The sequence below is a fragment of the Chaetodon trifascialis genome, chromosome 2 (assembly GCF_039877785.1).
Source record: "Chaetodon trifascialis isolate fChaTrf1 chromosome 2, fChaTrf1.hap1, whole genome shotgun sequence".
NCBI lineage: Eukaryota > Metazoa > Chordata > Actinopteri > Chaetodontiformes > Chaetodontidae > Chaetodon > Chaetodon trifascialis.
Genome location: NC_092057.1, coordinates 5,657,642 through 5,676,953, shown reverse-complemented (window position 1 = coordinate 5,676,953; position 19,312 = coordinate 5,657,642). Strand labels below are relative to the sequence as shown.

Genomic DNA, 19,312 nt, shown 5'->3' with positions numbered 1-19,312 from the left:
CCAGGGACTTGTGGGTAATCCCCCCCACCACCCACCAAAAAACACCCCCTGCAGTGTTTCCTGAATCAGATTGCTGCTGACCCCCGCTGAGTGATGTCTCACCCAGGAGAGCGGGGAGGGGGCGCAGCAGGGGGCCGGGCAGGCGGCGGTGCTGTGCCCCTGGGCCGGGCACCGAACATGCATGTAAATACATGCACCGCCATGCGTGTCCGAGCCAGCACAGCCTCCGGATCATCTCCCCGCTGCTCTCCCAGGTGCGCCTCAGGTGCGGATCGTCTTTTTTGTTTTGCACGCGCTTGAACCTGACATCTTTGTTTTTAGCTTTGCATAAAACCGCTTGTATTTCGAGCCGCCTGCGCAGACTCATACGGCGTCCACACACCATCAAGGACTGAATAAACATGGAGTTTCATATTCACCATTCATTTCGGTGCCTAATTTTGTTTTTGTTTTTTTTTTTCCCAAAGATGAATAGATTTACGAATCAACCAGCAGCCTCAGCGGAGCCTTATTCTGTGCAGTTTTAGCTCTGGCTTCAACCCATGCCAAATCGATTCCAGAGGTCATTTTCTTCCTTCATTTTCTCCTTCCCGTGTGCCAGTGGTCCTGTTCTGCAGCCCGTTCTGAAGGCTTTCTATGGCAGGACTCTGTTTATTTTCCCTGTTGGAGCAAAGAAAAGGAGATCTGTCTCCACTTAGGCAAGCCTCGGCTCCTTTGCCGGGTAAAAAACCTCCACCGTGGACGAGGGGCAGCGAGGAGGGGGGGGCTCGGAATTATTGATGCTGAGCGAGGCATGCGTGGAGTTTACTGTAAGAGAAAGAAAAATGAAAGGGCAGAGAAGAAGGAGGAGGTAAACATCACAGGAGAGGAGGAGAGCGCTGAGTGAGGGGCATGAGGAGAGGCTGTGATAGAAAGATCTACGCTATATGGAGCGATGAAGAGGGGGGAAAAGGAGTGTGAGGTGGATGCAGTGAGCAAAATATAGAGAAAAGAGCGAGAGAGGCCAGGCAGCTGGGAGCTCCCACAGACACGCACTTCTGTCTAAGCAGCTTTCCTCTCAGGGCAGGGTCACGGCGGGTCACGGCGGGATTACACTTTTGGCAAACAAGAGGGAGCTCCTCTCTCACAAAGCCGTGCACGACTCCCCCATGACTCTCAGCAGCTGTAATAAAGCCAAGGCAGCCTGAACCTTCAAACAAAAAGCTAACACGCTATCGATCGACAGCGGCCAACTTTCGCGAGGTGGTGTCGAAAGGTCGACATTGTGCAGACAGCTCGGGCCGGGGTGAAGGGCTATTATTGGGATGAGGGAAAACTCCAGCGTTTAGTCTTATCACAGAAATTCCTCACTTAGTTGACAATTTCGCCCAACTGTCAGCGCAGGAATGGAGTTATTGTTATTCGGCAAATGAAGAAAAACAGCCCCCGTGTACAGTGCGATACTCCAATCACAAAATCCAAATGAGCTTTTCTATCCTTTCAATCAATAGCCATCCCCTGCAGTGCCTGCGTGTCTCCTCACTTCCTAATCAACACTTCCACTCATGGGGAGGTCAGATGAGCAGGCGCACAGTGCCCCGAGCGCTGCTTTGAACTTAATTAAGCAGCTTTAAACACAGCCGAAAAGATTCATTATTACACAGGCGAGATGAGCAGCTAGATGAGAACACGGCCCTTCAACAGAAGAGATTTGGCTTCGGATGGCTGTTGAACCCACATGGGTCAACACTGAGGGCGCGGCGACGGAGGTCCCGCAAGGGTTGCCAAAAGGTTCCTCCAAAAAAAAAAAAACCTCTTTAGCAGCTAAAGCCTCAGCTTATATAACCAGCGCGGATGAGACGACGTGCGCAGAGATGTCAGCAGTGATATTATCCGTTAAAGTGACGCGAAATCTGCAGCGAGCGGAAGAGAAAGAGGCAGAGATGGAGGCCTTCATGTGCCTGGACGGCTGCAGCCTGCCACCAGGGTGCTGTGAGGCAGGGCCCGTTAAAGGAGAGCTCCAGACCAAGGTGTTCTATAGCTCGGGGGCTAACGGTGATAAATGAGTCCCTTAATGTCGGCAAACACTTTATCTCTGCTTCATCTGTTTTCATTAGGCAGGGCCAACCTTTGGCTGGCCGAGAACGTGCTGTAACTTTCATTACTACGACGCAGGAAGGAGAGGGAGAGAGACCTCCCATCGGTCTAATAAAAACACCAGCTAGACACCATGACAGATCCTATCCCTTATTATTATGACGACATGACAGCGTTAGAAATTACACAATGCCGCGTCCCTCAAATTCCTTAACTCCCGTCCCCGTCCGCCCTTTCCTGCCCATCTCATATGTCCAAACGAGTCTTTCTCTGTATTTCAGTGTCTTTACTTGCTTTTCTCTGACAGGATTATTGACTGGGCATAAAGGGTTTCTGCAGAATTTGAGTTTAATGTATGAAATTCTATTGAATATATGAATATGATATATTGAAGTTTTTCTTTTACATAATTAAGAGACGTTGCCTGCAGCAGTTCGTTGCAACCAAACATCAATCTGACATTTGTTCGGCGATATAAACTCTGTTTTAGTTTGTAATGTTTATCCCTTTTATTTTTTTTGTGTTTGACTTTAAAGACTTAAAATTTGCCTTTTCAGATATTCAGCAGAGAAGAGCAGGATGCTAAAACCCTGCTGTGGATTTTCAGTTTAGAAACTACAACCAAGGGCATCAGTATTACATCCATGATTGGAGCTTCCTGCTCAGTTTGCTAAAATGTCACCTTTCAGTTTTTCACCATGCAAATACACTTTGCAGCATAGATAACATTAAACTAATGTGCACACTGTCTGAAATCTATGTGGCACAAACGCTAGGAATGAGCTTTAGTTACATTTAACTAAGTGCACGGGCGAAGCCGTTTGAGGTGGAGGATAAATGAGACGAGCACCATCAACAGAATGAACAGAGAAGACAAAGTGACGTAATATCTGATGTAAGCTTTACTTTCAAATCCTGTTACATTTAGATCTGGCAAGTTGAACATAAAATAATGCCAAATAAAGAAAACAAATACAAAACCAAAAAAGTACAAATGATCTATTTACCAGTTATCGTCACAACCCTGTACAGCCTTAACAATGGAGTAATAAAAAAAAGCTTTGTACAGCACATACCAATCTTTACCGAGTGCCAAAAGATAAGATAGTTGAGCCTTTCCTAATCGTAAAACACAGCCAAACGTAAAGCTAACTGATTGTAGACAGTGCAGTGTGATGCTAACTAAATGCAACCGAGGGAGTTAGTTTTAAACACAATTAAGTGCTGAAGAACTAGAGAGGCCGACGTCATGCATACTCTGAAGTGCTGAAAGGTAGTCAAGCTTTAAAAAAAAAAAAAGGTTGCTGTGCTGCTTCCCATTGGGCAAAAATAAACAGAATAAGTGCTTCAGAATACTGGATTCCCAAAGGATTGAGCCCTGTCGCCTTTTAAACATTACACTCAAACTAAGGGGGGCATAAAGAGGAAGTGCAGCCATTCATGATTCCGCTGTAATAAAAGGCAGACGTTTTTAAAAGGTGTCAAGAGTGGACACACTCTTTTTATCTCTTCATCTTTTTTTTTTTTCTATTGGACCCTGACAATTAGTTTGACTCATTCTCAGAAGTCTCAGGTGGTTTCCTTCCACCAAGTGGCACTAGAGTATAAAAGATAACGCAGATAGTACGAGGTGTGTGTGTGTGTGTGTGTGTGTGTGTGTGTGCGTGCGCGCGCTGGAGGGATGCTCCTCTCACTCCAGACACAGCATGCCAGACACTGACAGAGCAAAAAGGAACAAACAAACAGCAGAGTAAAGGGGGACAATCGAGGCGTCGCTCCAGAGCGGGACGTGACGGATTCAATCCTAACATCACATCTCGCCGCCAGTTTCATTTTGGTCTTGATGATTCACGTTCTCTGTCCAATCAGCATTTCTCTGACATGAATTAAGTAGAAAAAAATAATAAAAAGAAAAAAAAAGAGGTGACAATTATTCATCATAAACAGTAAAACAGACAAAAGGAAAACACAAGGAAAATAAAAACAATCCCTTTACAAATAAGGGATTTTGGCTTGAAGACCACTTAAAACACAAGTGCTATTAATAATGGGTAAAGCTTTTCAAAATAAAATGCTTGTACTATGCTGCCCCATGTCGCAAACATACTTCTTTTTGAGCATTTCACGGATAAATACATATTCTCTTAATCAAAAAGTGCAGCACTGTGCAAAATTGGCTCATCACAATTTAGCCTGGGACCTTTAGTTCCCAGGGAGAGCTTGACCTCTACTGTCTAATTCATGCAATTTGTATTCATTTACTTTCTCCGATTTCACAGAGGCAGACCCTTTTGCACTGCTAGAAATGTCTAGATGTGAAACTAAGGGGTGTTGATTGAGTCATTTCCAGCAAATACTGTCCACTTCACATTACGGTAACTTGGTGGATCTAAGTTTGCACTTTAAAAAAAAAAAAAAAGGGAAATTAAAGGTTTAAGTGCTTTTGGCTTGAAGTGTAACTACATTAAGTGCAATTAAAACTCAAAAGGTTGACAGGAGGAGGAGAAGTGGGGGCAAAAAGCAGTACCGTGTCTGCCGGCCTAACAGAAGCCAGTGCCATTGAACGCAACGCTGTACAAGCGAATGGCTTTGCTTCATCATTGCACCTACAGGAGCTTTTTCTCACAATGGGTTCTCTATGAATGTTAGTAGAAAATGTTTTATTATGATGTAAAAGGCTCAGTAAAAAAGTAAAAATTAAAAAAAAATGAAAGACAAAAAAAAAACCAAAAGAAAAAGACACAGAAGGCCACCAAACACACAAACTTTCCCGTCTTTTCCAGCACAGAAGACGTCCCGGGTCACACGTCCGTATCGCTTCACTTTCATGTACATAAACAAAAATACATTCATTCAAGTCATTTTGGAACAGTTTTTTTTCTTTTTTTTGTACACAAAAATTACAAAAAGCTCCAAAAAGCACCATTGAATCGGCCTGCGGTGACCTTGGCCGCGGGCAGCTCGCTGACCCAGAGCCGGTCACCTCCACGAAACGGTTATCTCATATATCTCTTCTAAGTATAGGTGCGTGATACATATTTCTGCATACGACGCCGTGCTGATATCCACCTGGTCTCAGAAAGAAGGATTTTTGTCTCGTTGTTTCACCTGCGAGTGCAAATTCACCGGCAACATTTTACATTTATATTCAAATTATTGGTAATAAATGTAGAACGTTTCTGTCTTGATAGGTCAGATTGAGTCTTTTCCGTATGTACAGTATCACAGCTTATCTTCTCTTGTGTGAGCTTATAGGAAACTATTAAAATTAGCTAGTAACCCTTTTGAATGGCATTTATTCTGAGGCAGAGGTGATATCAGGCAGCAGCTACGCATAATATGGTTTCACCATTATACAAAAAACCAACAGAAATCGAAAGGATGGGCAAGGGAGGGGCTACAAAACTATGTACAAGACTGATAAATAAGTAAGTGCGTGGTTTGAGGCGTTGCTTTCACAATCAAAAGCATTCCGTTTCATTGGTTCTGTCCACGTTGCACCGCTAACACTTCAGGATATCTCGAATTTAGCTTCCTAATGACGTCAAAGCTAGTTGAAACACAGAAACAGGCATGCTATTTCGATGCATAATAGCAAGAGACAAAAAATGCACTAAAATATAGCACTTGCAAGTTTTGTTTCATCTTTTTCAACTTTTTTATCTCGTCGAACGACTAAAGAAAAATATCTATAAAACTGAGATACGTTAGTTTCCTCAGGTAATGCAACTGGGTCCAGGTCATTCAGACATTTAAAAACAGAAAAAAAAGGTAATAGAGTAGTAGTTGAAGTAGTAATAATTCAATCGATAGAACTGATAAGAAAAGCAGCTTTTTGATATAAATGCATTTTTAGCATGTACAGCCTTTTTCTCTTATAAATGTTTTTTTTTCTTTTCTTCAATATGTTTGTCTGGTCCAGCTTATTCTGCTGGTCTGATTGGAAAAGACGTTGCTCCCACTGCGGCGGTCAAGTGTCATTCACGCCACCGTCCGAGGAGTGAGGGAAAGAGCGAGGAGAGGAGGAGGAGGAGAGGAGGTGGGCGAGGTCAAACGGTCTTGGCCCTCTCCATCAGTCCCAGGTAGGCCAGGAAGGAGTGTTTGTGGGAGGTGGGTGAGGGTGGAGAGCGGGAGGGGGACGCCGAGCTGGAGGAGAAGAGGAGAGGAGATGTGGCGGGCTGCCATCTGGAGTGGAGGTGCGAGTGGAATGTGAAGCGGCTGTTGTGGGTGAACAGGGTGGTGAGGGGGATCAGGTGCGCCCGGTCGCAGTTCCTGTACTGCTCGAGCACATGGCGGGAGGAGGGGAGGAAGAGGGAGGGGGCGCTGCCGCCGCTGCTCGGGTCGCTGGGGAATCTGGCGGCGCTGTTGCCGTTGGTGCTGACCAAGGAGTGCAGAGGGCCGGCGGCGTCCGGTGGGTGGGACTTGCCCAGCGTGAGCGACAGGGCGACGGACTGGAGCGCCTGGGACGCCGTTAGACTCATGAGGGGGCTGTTACTCCCGCTCCCTCCGCTGCTCCCCCCTCCTCCGCCGAACAGCAAGTTCTCCTGGCTCTTCCGCAACATGGAGCCCCCCGGAGATGTTCCCTGGAGCGGCAGCTCCTCTTCTCCTGCCTCCTCATCGTCCTCCTCTTCTTCTCCTCCCAGGCCTCCGCCCGGGCCCCCCGCCCCTCCACTCTGGTGTTTCTTGAGGTGGCGGCTGAAGACGAAGGGGTGTGTGGTGGTGAAAGGGCACTCTTGGCAGCCGAAAGTCTGGCGCGGCGCGTGCTTCAGCTTCTTGTGCAGGTTGAGGTTGTCCTTGCGCTTGCAGCTATAAGAGCAGCGGTCGCAGTGGAAGGGCCGCTCGCCCGTGTGCACACGCACATGCTCGATCAGCTTATTGGCCGTCTTGGACAAGTAGCCACACTGCTCACACTTGTAGTGGTTGCCCAGGCGGTGCCCGCGCATGTGGGCCTCCAGTGAGGTCTGGTCGGGCCACAGTCCCTGACAGATGCGGCAGCGGTACTCCATCTTACAGTGCGTCTTAAGGTGGCACTCCATGGCCGCTGGACGATTGGTGGAGTAGATGCAGAAAGGGCACCTGAGGAGCGCGACAAAGGGGCAGCGGGGGGGAGGACATGACACACAAAAGCAAAGGCCGGTTTAAGAGGATGTGTACATTGACAACCACGTAACACACCTTGAATTTTAATAACACAAAATGATGAGGAGGAGAAGGACAGGTAAAGGAAAAGTGTGTGTCATGTACAGTTCTGTGTGCTCAGGGCGGTATGTGTGGCAGTTTAATGGTGGGAGAATTGAGGTGATCAGGTATATGTGTGGGTGGAGGAGTAGGAGGAGGAGGGTGGGGGTGGGGGGTGGTGACAGGCAGGAGAAAAGATTGGAGCAGTAGGACATGAAGGGAAATGAAGGAATGGAGTGGCACTTACATTTAAATAGCACCTTTCATCTGCTCTGGGCCCCAAAGCGCTTCACAAACCCTGCAGAACAGAATCACCTCAGAAAACCTCGAAATGGTCAAGGCCCTCTCTCCCTTTCTACACACTCCTGCAATTCTAGAAACACTTCACATTGCTCAGGTGCATACACGTGTACACGCCAGTCTAGAAAAAAAACTTTATCTGGACCTCGGCGATCAGAAAATGTGGGCAACAGGAGTTTATCTGAAACCGTTTGCCCTGAAGGTCCGTTAACTCATCCTGCACCTGTTTGGCTCCATCCTGCCAGCTTTTGGGAGAAAATATCAACGTGGTTTACGTAGATTAAGAGCCTGTGTAAACCTTGAAGAGCTGAAAACATAACCCACATGTGCAGATAGAAACAGTACAGCAAAGACGTTGAGTTGAAGCAGATTTTGATAAATCTAACTGTAAAAATATCAACAGAGCTCTTTTTTTTCTCCCTTGAACAAAAGGAAAATAACCTGTTTCGCTCCCTTTTCATTGCTAGCTCAAGGAAATCAATCTGGCTTCAGAGACATTAACACCAGACAGAAGAAACATTTCAAACTGTTGGATGTATTCACTCACACACTACAGCTAGCAGCCACTGAAGATGCTGCGTGGCGATCTTTGAGCTCTGAGGGGCTTCTTGTGTGTTTGTGTTCTGTCATCCTCAGGATTTGTCTAAAGTTTAAAGTCCATGTCACTGTGTTGGCAGCTTCCTAGTTTACATTTAGTGCAATGCTACCGTTTCCACACATTTGGCAATGTTGACGACATCCTAACTTCACTGATGGCTGCACAGAAACAAAGATGTCGAGTACAGATCTTCGTTTATGACAAGATGAGGCGATAATCATAATGACGCTCAATGGTTCTGCACATGCACACAGTGGGAACATGAGAACAACTGAAAAACAAAAAAATGGCTTGTGTTACTTGAAATGAATCTGCATTTTCCCCCTAAACATTTAAACAAACATGTTGAAGCTTCTTTCTTTTTTGAAATCAAGCCGAGCCGCCCTAAAAGTGAATTTATGTATTACGATTAGCTTAAACCCGCTAGCATCATCAGTGTGGTGTGAATGTCGAGATCAACAGATGGTCTTAACGTGAGCTCGACAGGCCTGAAATGGGACATAAACGTGTCACAGTACAACAAAGGCTCCTGTGGGGCTGGAGGATGGAGATGGAGAGGGAAGCGTGTGAGGAGACTAGCGCTACGTAAACGGTCAGTATAACAAAACATAGCTGCCTTATTAAGGACGCTTAAAAAACTAAATGCAGATGCATGTGCAGGAGTGCTTCTTGGTGTATTTGTGTGTTTGTGTGGGATGCAAACTACAGCACAAGCTCGGTTTGGACGTCGCGTTTTAAAGCTCGTCATTCTGCAGGAGGCATGCTGTGCGCTGTGTACATTAAATATGCTTTCAGATTGACTTTAAGTCCAGTCTGTGATCTTACAAATGCGCCCTGACATTTCTGGAGTGTGTGCTTCTAAATGATGAGCTTGCAGGGGTGTGCCAACCAATTCTATGTAACACACAGCGCAGTATACTGACTGTTTTCTCGGGGAAAAGAAGTAGCTTTCTGGAATGCAGGTTTCATCAGATATTCTTCTTTGGCATGGCTGTTAGCTGTGGGCAGTGGAACAACAGACCCTGAGGCGAAGCCCATTTCCATCTCCTTTCCGCTCTCCCTTCTGTTCATAGCAGCCACTGCAGACCCAGAGACCACTGTCTGATAAGTTACATGTGCCAAGAGAGGCTGTCGAGCTAAACTGCAGCTTGTATCGTGTCATTTGCTGGCTGCAGATAATGAACGTTAAAGTGAGGTTAACTGATTAAGGACACATGGCTGGAATAATGTGCAAACAGGGCTCGAATCTGTGTTTCTGTCTCATGAATGAAAGTTTAAAGGTGTCATCTGTGTGGCTGCTGCAATCAGCTCTTATTAAAAAGGAGCAGCCAGTTTTATATGCATGAAATGCTGCAGCTGTCTTTGTCCTTTCAGTTATCTGCCTGCTTCATGCATGTAAACTAAAAACTGAAACCACTGCCTGACAACTTTAGATTTTCCTGAAATGAAGCCACATTTTAAATACGCTGTAACTCGCACACCCCTGGCTTTGGTCTACGAATGTGCACATCCTGCATGTGTGTGTTTGTGTGCAGGGAGCTGAGAGGGTGAGGGGTGAGGGAGGGGAAGGACGGGCGGAGTTAGGAACCTCTGTCTGTACTTGCTTTCCTTACTTGAGCCCTCCGGAGGGGACGGTGTGGCACTTCTTGTGCTCCAGAAGCTGCTCGGGCGTCTTGAGGAACTTGTGGCAGACGTCGCACTCGAACATTCGCGTGATGAGGTGGATCTGCAGGTGCCGTTCGTACATGCTGCGTGTCTTGCACACAAAGTTGCAGAAGACGCATTCGAAGCCTGGCGGGAAGGAGAGAGGAAGCGGGTGAGTCGAGGAGGCTGACACAGAGATTTACAGCTGGGGGACTTTTCAAACTCCACTGTGCATCATCTAACTCTGACGACATCTTTGTTTTTTCTCCTCCTGACTAGAAAAAGCTCGACGGTGAGCGAGAGCTGCTGTAACAGGCTGCCACTTGCGCGGCGCCATCTTGAGAAAACATTATGTGTTAAACTGGCAGGCTGCGCTGTCGAGTTACTTAATGGAAGAAGGAGACTAATTCAGAACAGCCTGGTTTGGGCCACACACGAACACAATTAAGTGAATGAAGTCAACATGTAATTTTGTCACTTTGCAACCTTCTGCAACTGTTCCGGATTAACGCGTGTGTTCCTGAACGATCCCTCGTCTCCCTGATGCCTGTTTTTGTTCTGTCACCAGGCGCGAGCAGCTTCCTGACCAAAGAGCAAGTGTTCAGTCTCAGTATGGCTCCAGAAGATGAGGGTAATTACACTTTAGACGTGCTGGAAAGGCCCTGAACACATCTTCTTAATCAGCGTCTTACTGTGAGGGATGAGCACCAACGCACTATTTCTGCCAAAGTTATAACAGTTTTGCTTATTAGAATATTTTTTTTCCCGTGAGGCTCTAACTGGTTTGAGGTGGGCGGGGCCAGCAGGAAAAAGGTGCACACACCAATCAGGATTTAACATTTGACTCATTATTGGATGCAGCTGGTGCGTTTGCACACACTGCTGTGCTGAAGGTCTGAAGGTTGTCAGTGTGTCTGCGGCGTCTTGCCTTTGTCAGACTTGTCCTCAGTTCCTGATCCCGAGTGGCTTCCAGAGCTGGACTGGCTGCCTGCGGAGGAGGGCGGGGCGAGCAGGCCCCTCAGCTCTTCGTTACCGTGGGTGAGGTCTCCGCCCTCCGAGCTGTTGAGCGAATCACTGAGGGCCGAGAGCGACGAGGAGGTGCTCTTGGTCTCGCTGAGGGGACTCCTTGAGTTCAGACCTGGACACGAGAACACAGAAGGCAAAAGTAGAATCTTTATCAGGGTGTTAGAAAGCGATGTTGAGGAAAAACTGCATCAGCTCCCATGAGGAGAACTCACAGGAACACATTATATGAGAACCCTGTTTTTTCATGGACACACTGTTATGTGCACGCACCAACAGCATGAAGCAGGCAGCCTCGACAGTCCTGCGCTCGGGCTGAGGCCCCGCTGCCACTCAAATCAAGATGCAGTGTGCTTTTATTGATCCTCCGCTCTAAGTCCGCAATTCACCAGGAAGAGAGAGGGAATTAAGGAGGGGAGGCAGCGAGACGGGAGGGAGGGGTGGGGAGCGCGGGTCATGGCCGAAGGAGCTAAGATGGCGGGAGCATCTCAGGGCACAGCTCAACAAAGGGCATTCACTCAGGAGGGAGTGAAAGGAGGAGAAAAGGCTGCACGGACCCTGAAACGGTTGACCTATCTCTTTAATACAGGCACAGACCACACGAGAGCGAGTCTGAGACACAGAGGGATGCACGCTCAACACATACAGCACGGGAAGATGTGATTAATTGGCTTCAATCAAGTCTAAATATACCAGGGTCATTCACAGCACACCCTCAGCAGCATTTTGAATACAGTATTGAACCAGCGTGAGGAAGCTTTTATCTCGTCTGCTGCAGTATTTAACATACACTTGCCTCCTCTTACAACATCCAAAAGGCTAATGCCACAGAATGTATGCAAAAAAAAAAAGAAAAAAAGATGCTGTATTCTGAGCCAGCGGGCCTCAGCCTTGAACACACCTTCATTGAAACATCTTTTCTCTTTCACCACATACCTTTGTGCACGACTGCCCGGCAACACTGGTGATATAGGAAGGGAATTAAAAAAGCCAAGTCTGCCGAAGGAGTAGACACGAAGGAATACTGCCACATAATTTACCACCTTCCCACCTCGCAGCCCTTTACCCGCGCAGAGTCCAGGCTTCCCAGGGGGTCAGCTTGAACCACGACACCCGCTGAGCTCAGCCGCCTCCTGCGTGGGCGTGTCCACACAGCTGACCAGATAACTAGGCGTCCGCCTCGGCCTCTGAAGTACACGCACTTTAACAAACGGGGCTGGACGGCGACAAATTATTATGATCTCCACATACAGAGGGCGAGAATCAGCCACGCTGACGTACGCTTGTGTTCGGCGGTGGCGGTGTCCATCTTGTGTGAGACCGAGATAAATGCCAAGCCGGGCTGGGAGACTTAAAAGATGGCCACAGTGGCATCGTAAACCCGGCTCGTCTCCAAAGGACCCAAGGCCTATTGATTTTTTCCCCTCAGGCACGATAAGGGCCAACCTTCTCAGATAAACAAGGCCACTGTGGCCTCTGAAAGACCCTCAGCTGTCTAGGCCGGACAATCCCACCCACCCACACATAAGCACAACACACACACACACACACACACTGAGGAGCAGTGGAAGAGCAAAATGTCAGCAATAAACTGGACAAAGCTGTTTTAGACAAAAACACTCATATCGACCACCAGGGGTTCACACCAGCGGCTTTAAAAGTCCAAAGAAGGTCGACTGGAGGAGGCTCCAGTGCGAAACCCAATTCTGCTGCTCGTCTTCCTCGGAGCCCTCTGGATTCATGAAGAATTACTGTTTTTACATTAGCAACATGATTTGACAAGAAACGGCCTTCGCTGATCTCCTTTCCTGTGCAGTAAAACGCTGAGAGACACGGTAAACATTCACACAGCGACGCTCATTTGACCTGTTTGGCCTGAAACGAAAGTAGAGCTGAAGCCATTCGTCAATCAGCCGATCAGTTAATTGGCACAGATCTTGCTGATTGATTTCTCATCATTTTGTAGGAAACCTGCCAAAACAATAAAATAAAATAAAATAAAATAAAATAAAATATGTGTTTCCGCTGGTTTTCTTAGCCTCATAGCTTAACGTGTCACTTCAGTCATTTTTCGCTATTTTCTTGCATTTTAAAAACAAAGGGACTCATTATAGAAACTAATCAGCAGGTGAATCCGTAATGACAATGCTAATTAGCTGCAGTCCTCCATGAAGCGGTGACCGTAAGGCTCCGACACGCAGTTTGAACTTGAATGCGACGGTGTTACATAAACAAACATTCAGATTAACGGTGAAGAGACAGGAACTTCAGCGTCGTCAGGAACTGGAGGGATTACACATAAAAAAGGCTCCAATTCTTAAAACCCTTACAGCTGAAAGTCAGCTCTTTAACCCTGGTCGCTGTTTAAATTTAAACCCCGTGTGTTGGAGTGCGGAGCCAAAACAATAGAAAATGTGTCACCGTCCAAGTGCTGCACTGCATTTCTATTCTGAGCTGTGAACAAGAGCCACAATGTGTAAGCTACCACCCACTCGAACATGTGAGAGTAATTTTGAAAATAACTCCATAAATCATTTTTCTAGGGGTTGAAACATGTACTTTGCTACTATCCGGGACACGTTTGAGAACCCTGCGCGAACAGCAGAAACAAGCTCACCACCCCTGAATCGATTAGCAGACCTATCGATCAATCAGGAAAGTTGAAATCAGCAAATATTTTGATGATTGCTGATTTATTTGAGTCGTTTTTTTAAGCACAAAAGCCAAGTTTGACTGTAGCTTCTCGTCTTTGTGTTACGTAATATTAATAAATTGTTTATGTGTCAGAGAAAAATAATATAATATAGTATAACTGATGTACATGAGAGGAGAGCATGGTGTCAATGCTGTCCGTCAGCAGCAGCGGCCGTCGGGGGGGGGTCTGTACCTGCGTGCCCCGTGCTAATGTGGTTCTTCATGTCGTTCTCCTCCATGCAGACGTAGTCACAGACGCTGCAGCACAGCGAGAACATCCACTGCTCCTTGTCCACATGGAGCGACATGTGGCTGACAAACTGGGCGTTCAGCTCCGTCTGGAAATCACACACATGGCAGCTGGACGGAGAACAGAGAGGAAGAGGAAGAGGAAGGAAGGTGGCAAGGAAAACGGGGGGGGGGGGGGGGGACCGTCAGCTTTAGTGTTAGATTATGCCCGCATGAATTGCTAAGTGGGACAGTGTGGATGCATTTGTTAAAGATTACTGAAGATACAGTATTTCCACACTGCGTGCGACCATTTTCAGAGAGCTTTTAAGTATTAAAGCGACAGTACGATCATACCGTCAATACGAACCTGAGCAAGGAGACAGTTAGCTTAGCTTAGCATAAAGGGAAACAGCTAGCCTGGCTCCGTCCCAGGTTCAATTATCTATGAACCAACACATCTGAAATTCTACAGGAAGTCATCAACAAACATTTGTGCACTTTAATTCTTGTACAGATTAAATGATTTAACATAAATGAGCTTTAGAGGTGCTGAGGCAGATTACTGCCTTTGGACAGAGCCAGGCGAGCTGTTTCCTCCCACCACCAACTTCCTGTGTTTATGCTAAGCTACGCTGAACGTCTCCTGGCTGTAGCTTCATACAGTCTTTAAAGATCTCATCCAACACTCAAAAAAGCAAATAAGCATCATTTCCAGATATATGACTCATATAAATAGAGAGCATTGAAAACATTAACAGAAATTTAATCAGGAAATCGAACATCACGCTGCAGATAGAGATCAATCAAAAAATGCAATGACTTCATCGTGACTGCCTCCTAAAAGAAGTTCGGGTTGTGTTTCTGCCCGTCATCGCTACCTGTAGTAGTAGGGGCAGTTCTTGCGCTCGGCGCCGTCGGCTGTAACAGCGCTGACGATCTGCTCGGCGTCTGTGTTGACCAGCTTGACAGAGTGGATGGTCAGGTGCTGATTGAGGTTAGCCCTGCACTTGGCTGCGTAAGGACACAGGTGACACTTGTACTTCCTCTCTTCTGCAACAGAACACAGAGACAAGACCCCGGGTTTCCGTAAACGTTACCTCAGATGATATTTCATGAAGTTGCGCTCAGCCTTGGAGCCTTTCAAGCTATCTTAAACCTAATTGCTTAATGTCCAACCCCGCCTCACCTTCGCTTGACCCCATGTGTAACTCTGATCCTGGGAGGATGGAGAAAAACACCTTGTGATGTCTGACAGAATCAACCTTTCAGGGAAGCGCCTGAATATTCCCACAGGACGGTGAAAAGCTGAGATGTCGTTGTACCTCATTTGTGAGCGAAATGAAAAAATTAAATAAAAAAATCTTTTCATTTTTACCCCAAAACAAAGCAACGTAACAGCACACATCCTTTTCACCCCCCCCCCCACACACACACGTGCACACACGCTCACACACACACACCATTTGCCCCAAGGACATGAAGCCAGGCAACCTTTATGTCGCTGGGGAAACCAAAAAGACCATCACACTGACATATGCCCCTGCTTCTGCTCTCTGTGGTGTGGCCAAGCTGTTCACAGCCAACACTCTCAGATGGTGTGTGTGTGTGTGTGTGTGTGTGTGTGTGTGTGTGTGTGTGTGTGTGTGTGTGTGTGTGTGTGTGTGTGTCGTGTGATGTGGTGTGTGCACGCAAAATGTGAGAGCATGTCCAATTGTGCGGGGGCATTTCGTACACGAGGCTCCATTTGTGCAGCCGGTGATTGAGTCTGCGATCTCAAGTAGGTTGTTTCATTTCTAATCCAGCCATAATTTGCTTAAAATAAAATTGTTTAAGCAGGATGTTGATTCTTTTCGTTTTTTTCCCCTCTAATAAGGACGGGGGGGGGGGGCTGCAGGAGACAGTGACGGGCTAGAATGGATCAATTTGAAGCAAAGAAGGGCCAAGTTTGAAAACACAGTGTAATCAGGACACGAGGGAGCGAACAGCTACATCCTGAGGAAGTCTCCCGTGTCTGAAAGTGAAAGAGGGAACCAATCGAGGCTGCATCAGAAGTACTGCTGCGCTTGTGTGTGTGTGTGTGTGTGTGTGTGTGTGTGTGTGTGTGTGTGTGTGTGTGTGTGTGTGTGGATGCTCTGTGAGGCATCCCTCTAGCTGGGTAATTAGACGGGCAGTTTTCCCAGTGAGACTAATCATGGTAGTAATCTCTTTAAAGGAAGGGTAATCTAGTCTAGTAAGCCTTATTTACTTACTGTGGGCAGCACAACAACAAGCACACATGCACAAACACAGCAGCTAGCATTTATACATTGACAAAGAGTTCATTAGCATTAGCATTAGCAAACGTACAAGGCGACAGCGGTGGCGGCGCGCACATACGCCGACGATGTCCTTGTGTACGCGTGTTTATTTACCCGTGTGCAGAGACAGATGTCTGGACAGAGTCTGCTGCCGGCCGAACACCTTGCCACAGACCGGACAGGGGAAGAGCTGCTCATTTAGCCTCCACTGGGCAATCCCGTTTCCCGGCTCCCCATCGTCCTTTTCCGACTCTGGAACACACACACACACATGCAGAAGACCATGCTCATCATTCATCGCTGACACAATCAGCCACAAAAGCATCTGCAGGTGGACAAAAGGCCGGGAAGTCACGCTGCTATAAATCAAAGTAACTTCGGTTCAATATGTATTGATGTCGAAAGCGTAACCACCAAACCAGAACACAGTGCTGTGGCATGTGCTCGAGTCCTGACGGCGGCGTTTCAGGCTTTTGTTTTCTAATTCGATAGTCAGTGGAGAGGTGACAGGACTCAAGGGGACAGGAGGGGGATGAAAGCGACAAAGGTCAGAAACGAACCTACTGAAGCTGTAATTAGCAACAGTCCGGTATAAAAGATGTGTCTTAACATCAGTCACACAGCTGGAACGATCCAGTATTGTCCGTTTCATCCACTCGTACTCTGACATTTTGGGAAATATGTTTATGTGCTTTCGTTCTGAGAGTTACCAGAGGACTGACTCCACTCCGCTGCAGCCAGCAGGCGGTTTGCTAAAGCTAAGCACAAAGACCACAAAGAAGGGGAAAGCGCAGGTCAGCTGAGACACCAGGAAGTGGATGTGTCGGGCCTAGAAATAGCTTGGCACATTACCCCAATAAAACCACTTCTTTTGTTTTCACACTTTGGTTTTTGTTACTTAGCGAGCTTCAAAGGTGCGTGTAGTACGTAGGTGTATTCCTGAACTTTGGAGGGCTCGGCTAGCTGCTTCCCTGCTGCTCTGAAACTCACCGGCTGTGTCGAGTAAGCTCAAAAAAAATGTCCAAACTATTCCTTTATAGTCAGGAAAAAAGACATTTTCTACCAGCAACAATCATCTCTCTCTGTGACGCTGCCCATGTGCCCTCCCTCCACCCATCCGTCCTCATCCCTCCTATGGTGGCTGTGTGCTTTTCCATGCTAATCAGCCTGCATCACTACATGCTCCGCTTCTGGCCTCCACCCTCCCGGACAGACAGGCCGGAGGGGCTGCAGGGCGACAGACGAGAATGAAAGAGACGACACGCTTCAGCCTGTGGTTAATGAGTGGTTGGTGTCTGACACATTCGCTCATTTGGCTGCTTTAAATCACCTTCTTAGGACTCTGTTGAAGCGTCTCATAGCGAGATACGAAGGTGACAGCAGCAGACTGATGCGCCTCAAATCTATTCTTCCAATAACATTTCCTGACATCTAATCAGGAGAAGTCTGATTCCCTTCAGGGTCACTGAAACAACACGGCTAACACACTGCGGGCTAATTTGCTAACCCACAAGACTGAAACCTGTCTGCTACCGTTTGACAGATGCTCCTCGTGCAGCCGGCGGGGGGACGCAGAGTAAATGCATCCTTAAAGTCAACAGCGAATCAGTCCTTTGCTCTAAAGCCTGCAGCACACACACATCGCTGAAACTCTCCTTACAATGCGTCACCCCACTTCCCTCCACCGCTTCATCAAAGACACAAATGAGCGGCTGCGGTTTTCAGGCGCTTTGATCGAATCTGTCCCAGCTTCGACTTCAGCCTCGCCACGTGAACACGGCTCAGAGCGGAGAACGAGTCCACGAGGATGAAGGCGTGCTGCACGGCTTCTGCAGGCGGAGGCATGATTTCTAGCTACTGTCTATGTGCTCGCCGAACATGCGACTCAGCCTGACCTCGGCCAAAACGTTTGTACTTGGAGGGCGTCGGATAAAGAGAAGTGATTCTTTCAGCTTCTCCGAGTTTTTTTTATGTCCTGTGCAAATAAAAGATGCTCAGTTTCTCACTGAAGCTTTGAATTCTTTGCAGATGGAAGTCAGCTGGATAAACTTAACAAAAGAGAAACACAAAAGACATATCATAATGTACAATTTATGTTTAATGCAAAATAATGATGAAGGTGCATTTTACCAGTAAAATGTCAGTCAAAGAGTGGCCTGTGGGCCAAAGTTGGCCCATCATAAGGTTTGATTTGATTAAATAAACAAATAACATTGATAATAAATGTATTTTTTATGAGGGGAAAATGGTCTTTATGGAGGATCCCTAATTATTCATTATTTTCCACAATCTGAGTGACACTGTTAATGACGTCACTCAGTTAATGCATCTGGTGTTTGCTTTTGGCCCAGCGTTAACTTTCATTTTTCGCCTCCAGGGGAAAACCGTTTGGGTTCTCGCCCACCGATGAAGGAGTCTGTGAGCGTAAGCACACAACGAGGAAGAGCAAAGACTGTTTTCTCACTTTCAGGGTTAAGTATTGTGTAAAACAAATGTTAAAGAGCAGATGCCCTGGATTTGGAAGGAGGTGTGAAAGGACATTTTACTATTGTGGCACTGACTCACAAACCTTGGAGCGTTTTTTTCTGCATTGGTCTCACATGTTTAAACCCCTCTTTGCCCTCTAAACTAGCAGATTTCTGTTGCGCGCCTTTGTTTGCTTGCTTTTACTCGTGTCACGATGTTTCTGGAAGCGCCAAAGCGAAACAGCACGTTCGGTTTGATTCGAGCTCATAAAATGCATTTCAATTCAGATTTTTTGGGCTAATGTATTTACATATGCAGAGTATCTGTTATATATGCAGTAATATATGTGCCAAATGTTTCATAATTAATCAAATATAATGAAAATTTATTGCACTGCATGTCTCACATTACCTTGATTTGGAAAAAACGCTGAATAAATCGGGCTTATATCACGTGGGGAATAACGCAGCAGTCAAAACTCAGAGTACTGAAAGAATATTTGTATGAACTCAGCTTCGAGGAGATGCAGCACGTTCAAACTGCATTTAATTAAGTGATGATGAAGCATCTTTTTCACAGTATTTTCTCAAGGAAAATGTCGTCCCCAACACATCAGAAATGAACGAACGGTCCAGATCAGTTTGGGAGCTGAAATGACTACATTTGAATTTTAAATTGATTTTTAAGGAAATGTGCTAAATGTTGCCTGGACAGCTTCTCCAATGTGACATTATCACCTGTTTACTGAATATCTTTACCTCCTTCCTGCTGTAGGTCTGTGACTCATCGCTCTGAACGTGTGTGT

General features: G+C 46.6%; 1 protein-coding gene across 1 annotated transcript in view; it reads right to left on the bottom strand.

Moving 5' to 3' along the window:
* Positions 1-2,955: 2,955 nt before the first annotated feature.
* znf827 (zinc finger protein 827) overlaps positions 2,956-19,312 on the bottom strand; it is a 64,110-nt gene continuing 47,753 nt past the window's right edge. The window contains exons 9-14 of the mRNA XM_070975992.1: positions 16,156-16,293; positions 14,623-14,794; positions 13,707-13,873; positions 10,725-10,934; positions 9,766-9,943; positions 2,956-7,152 (exon numbers count right to left, since the gene is read on the bottom strand). Coding sequence (XP_070832093.1) covers positions 6,126-7,152; positions 9,766-9,943; positions 10,725-10,934; positions 13,707-13,873; positions 14,623-14,794; positions 16,156-16,293 — 1,892 coding nt within the window. The 3' untranslated portion in view covers positions 2,956-6,125. The remainder of the gene's footprint in view (positions 7,153-9,765; positions 9,944-10,724; positions 10,935-13,706; positions 13,874-14,622; positions 14,795-16,155; positions 16,294-19,312) is intronic.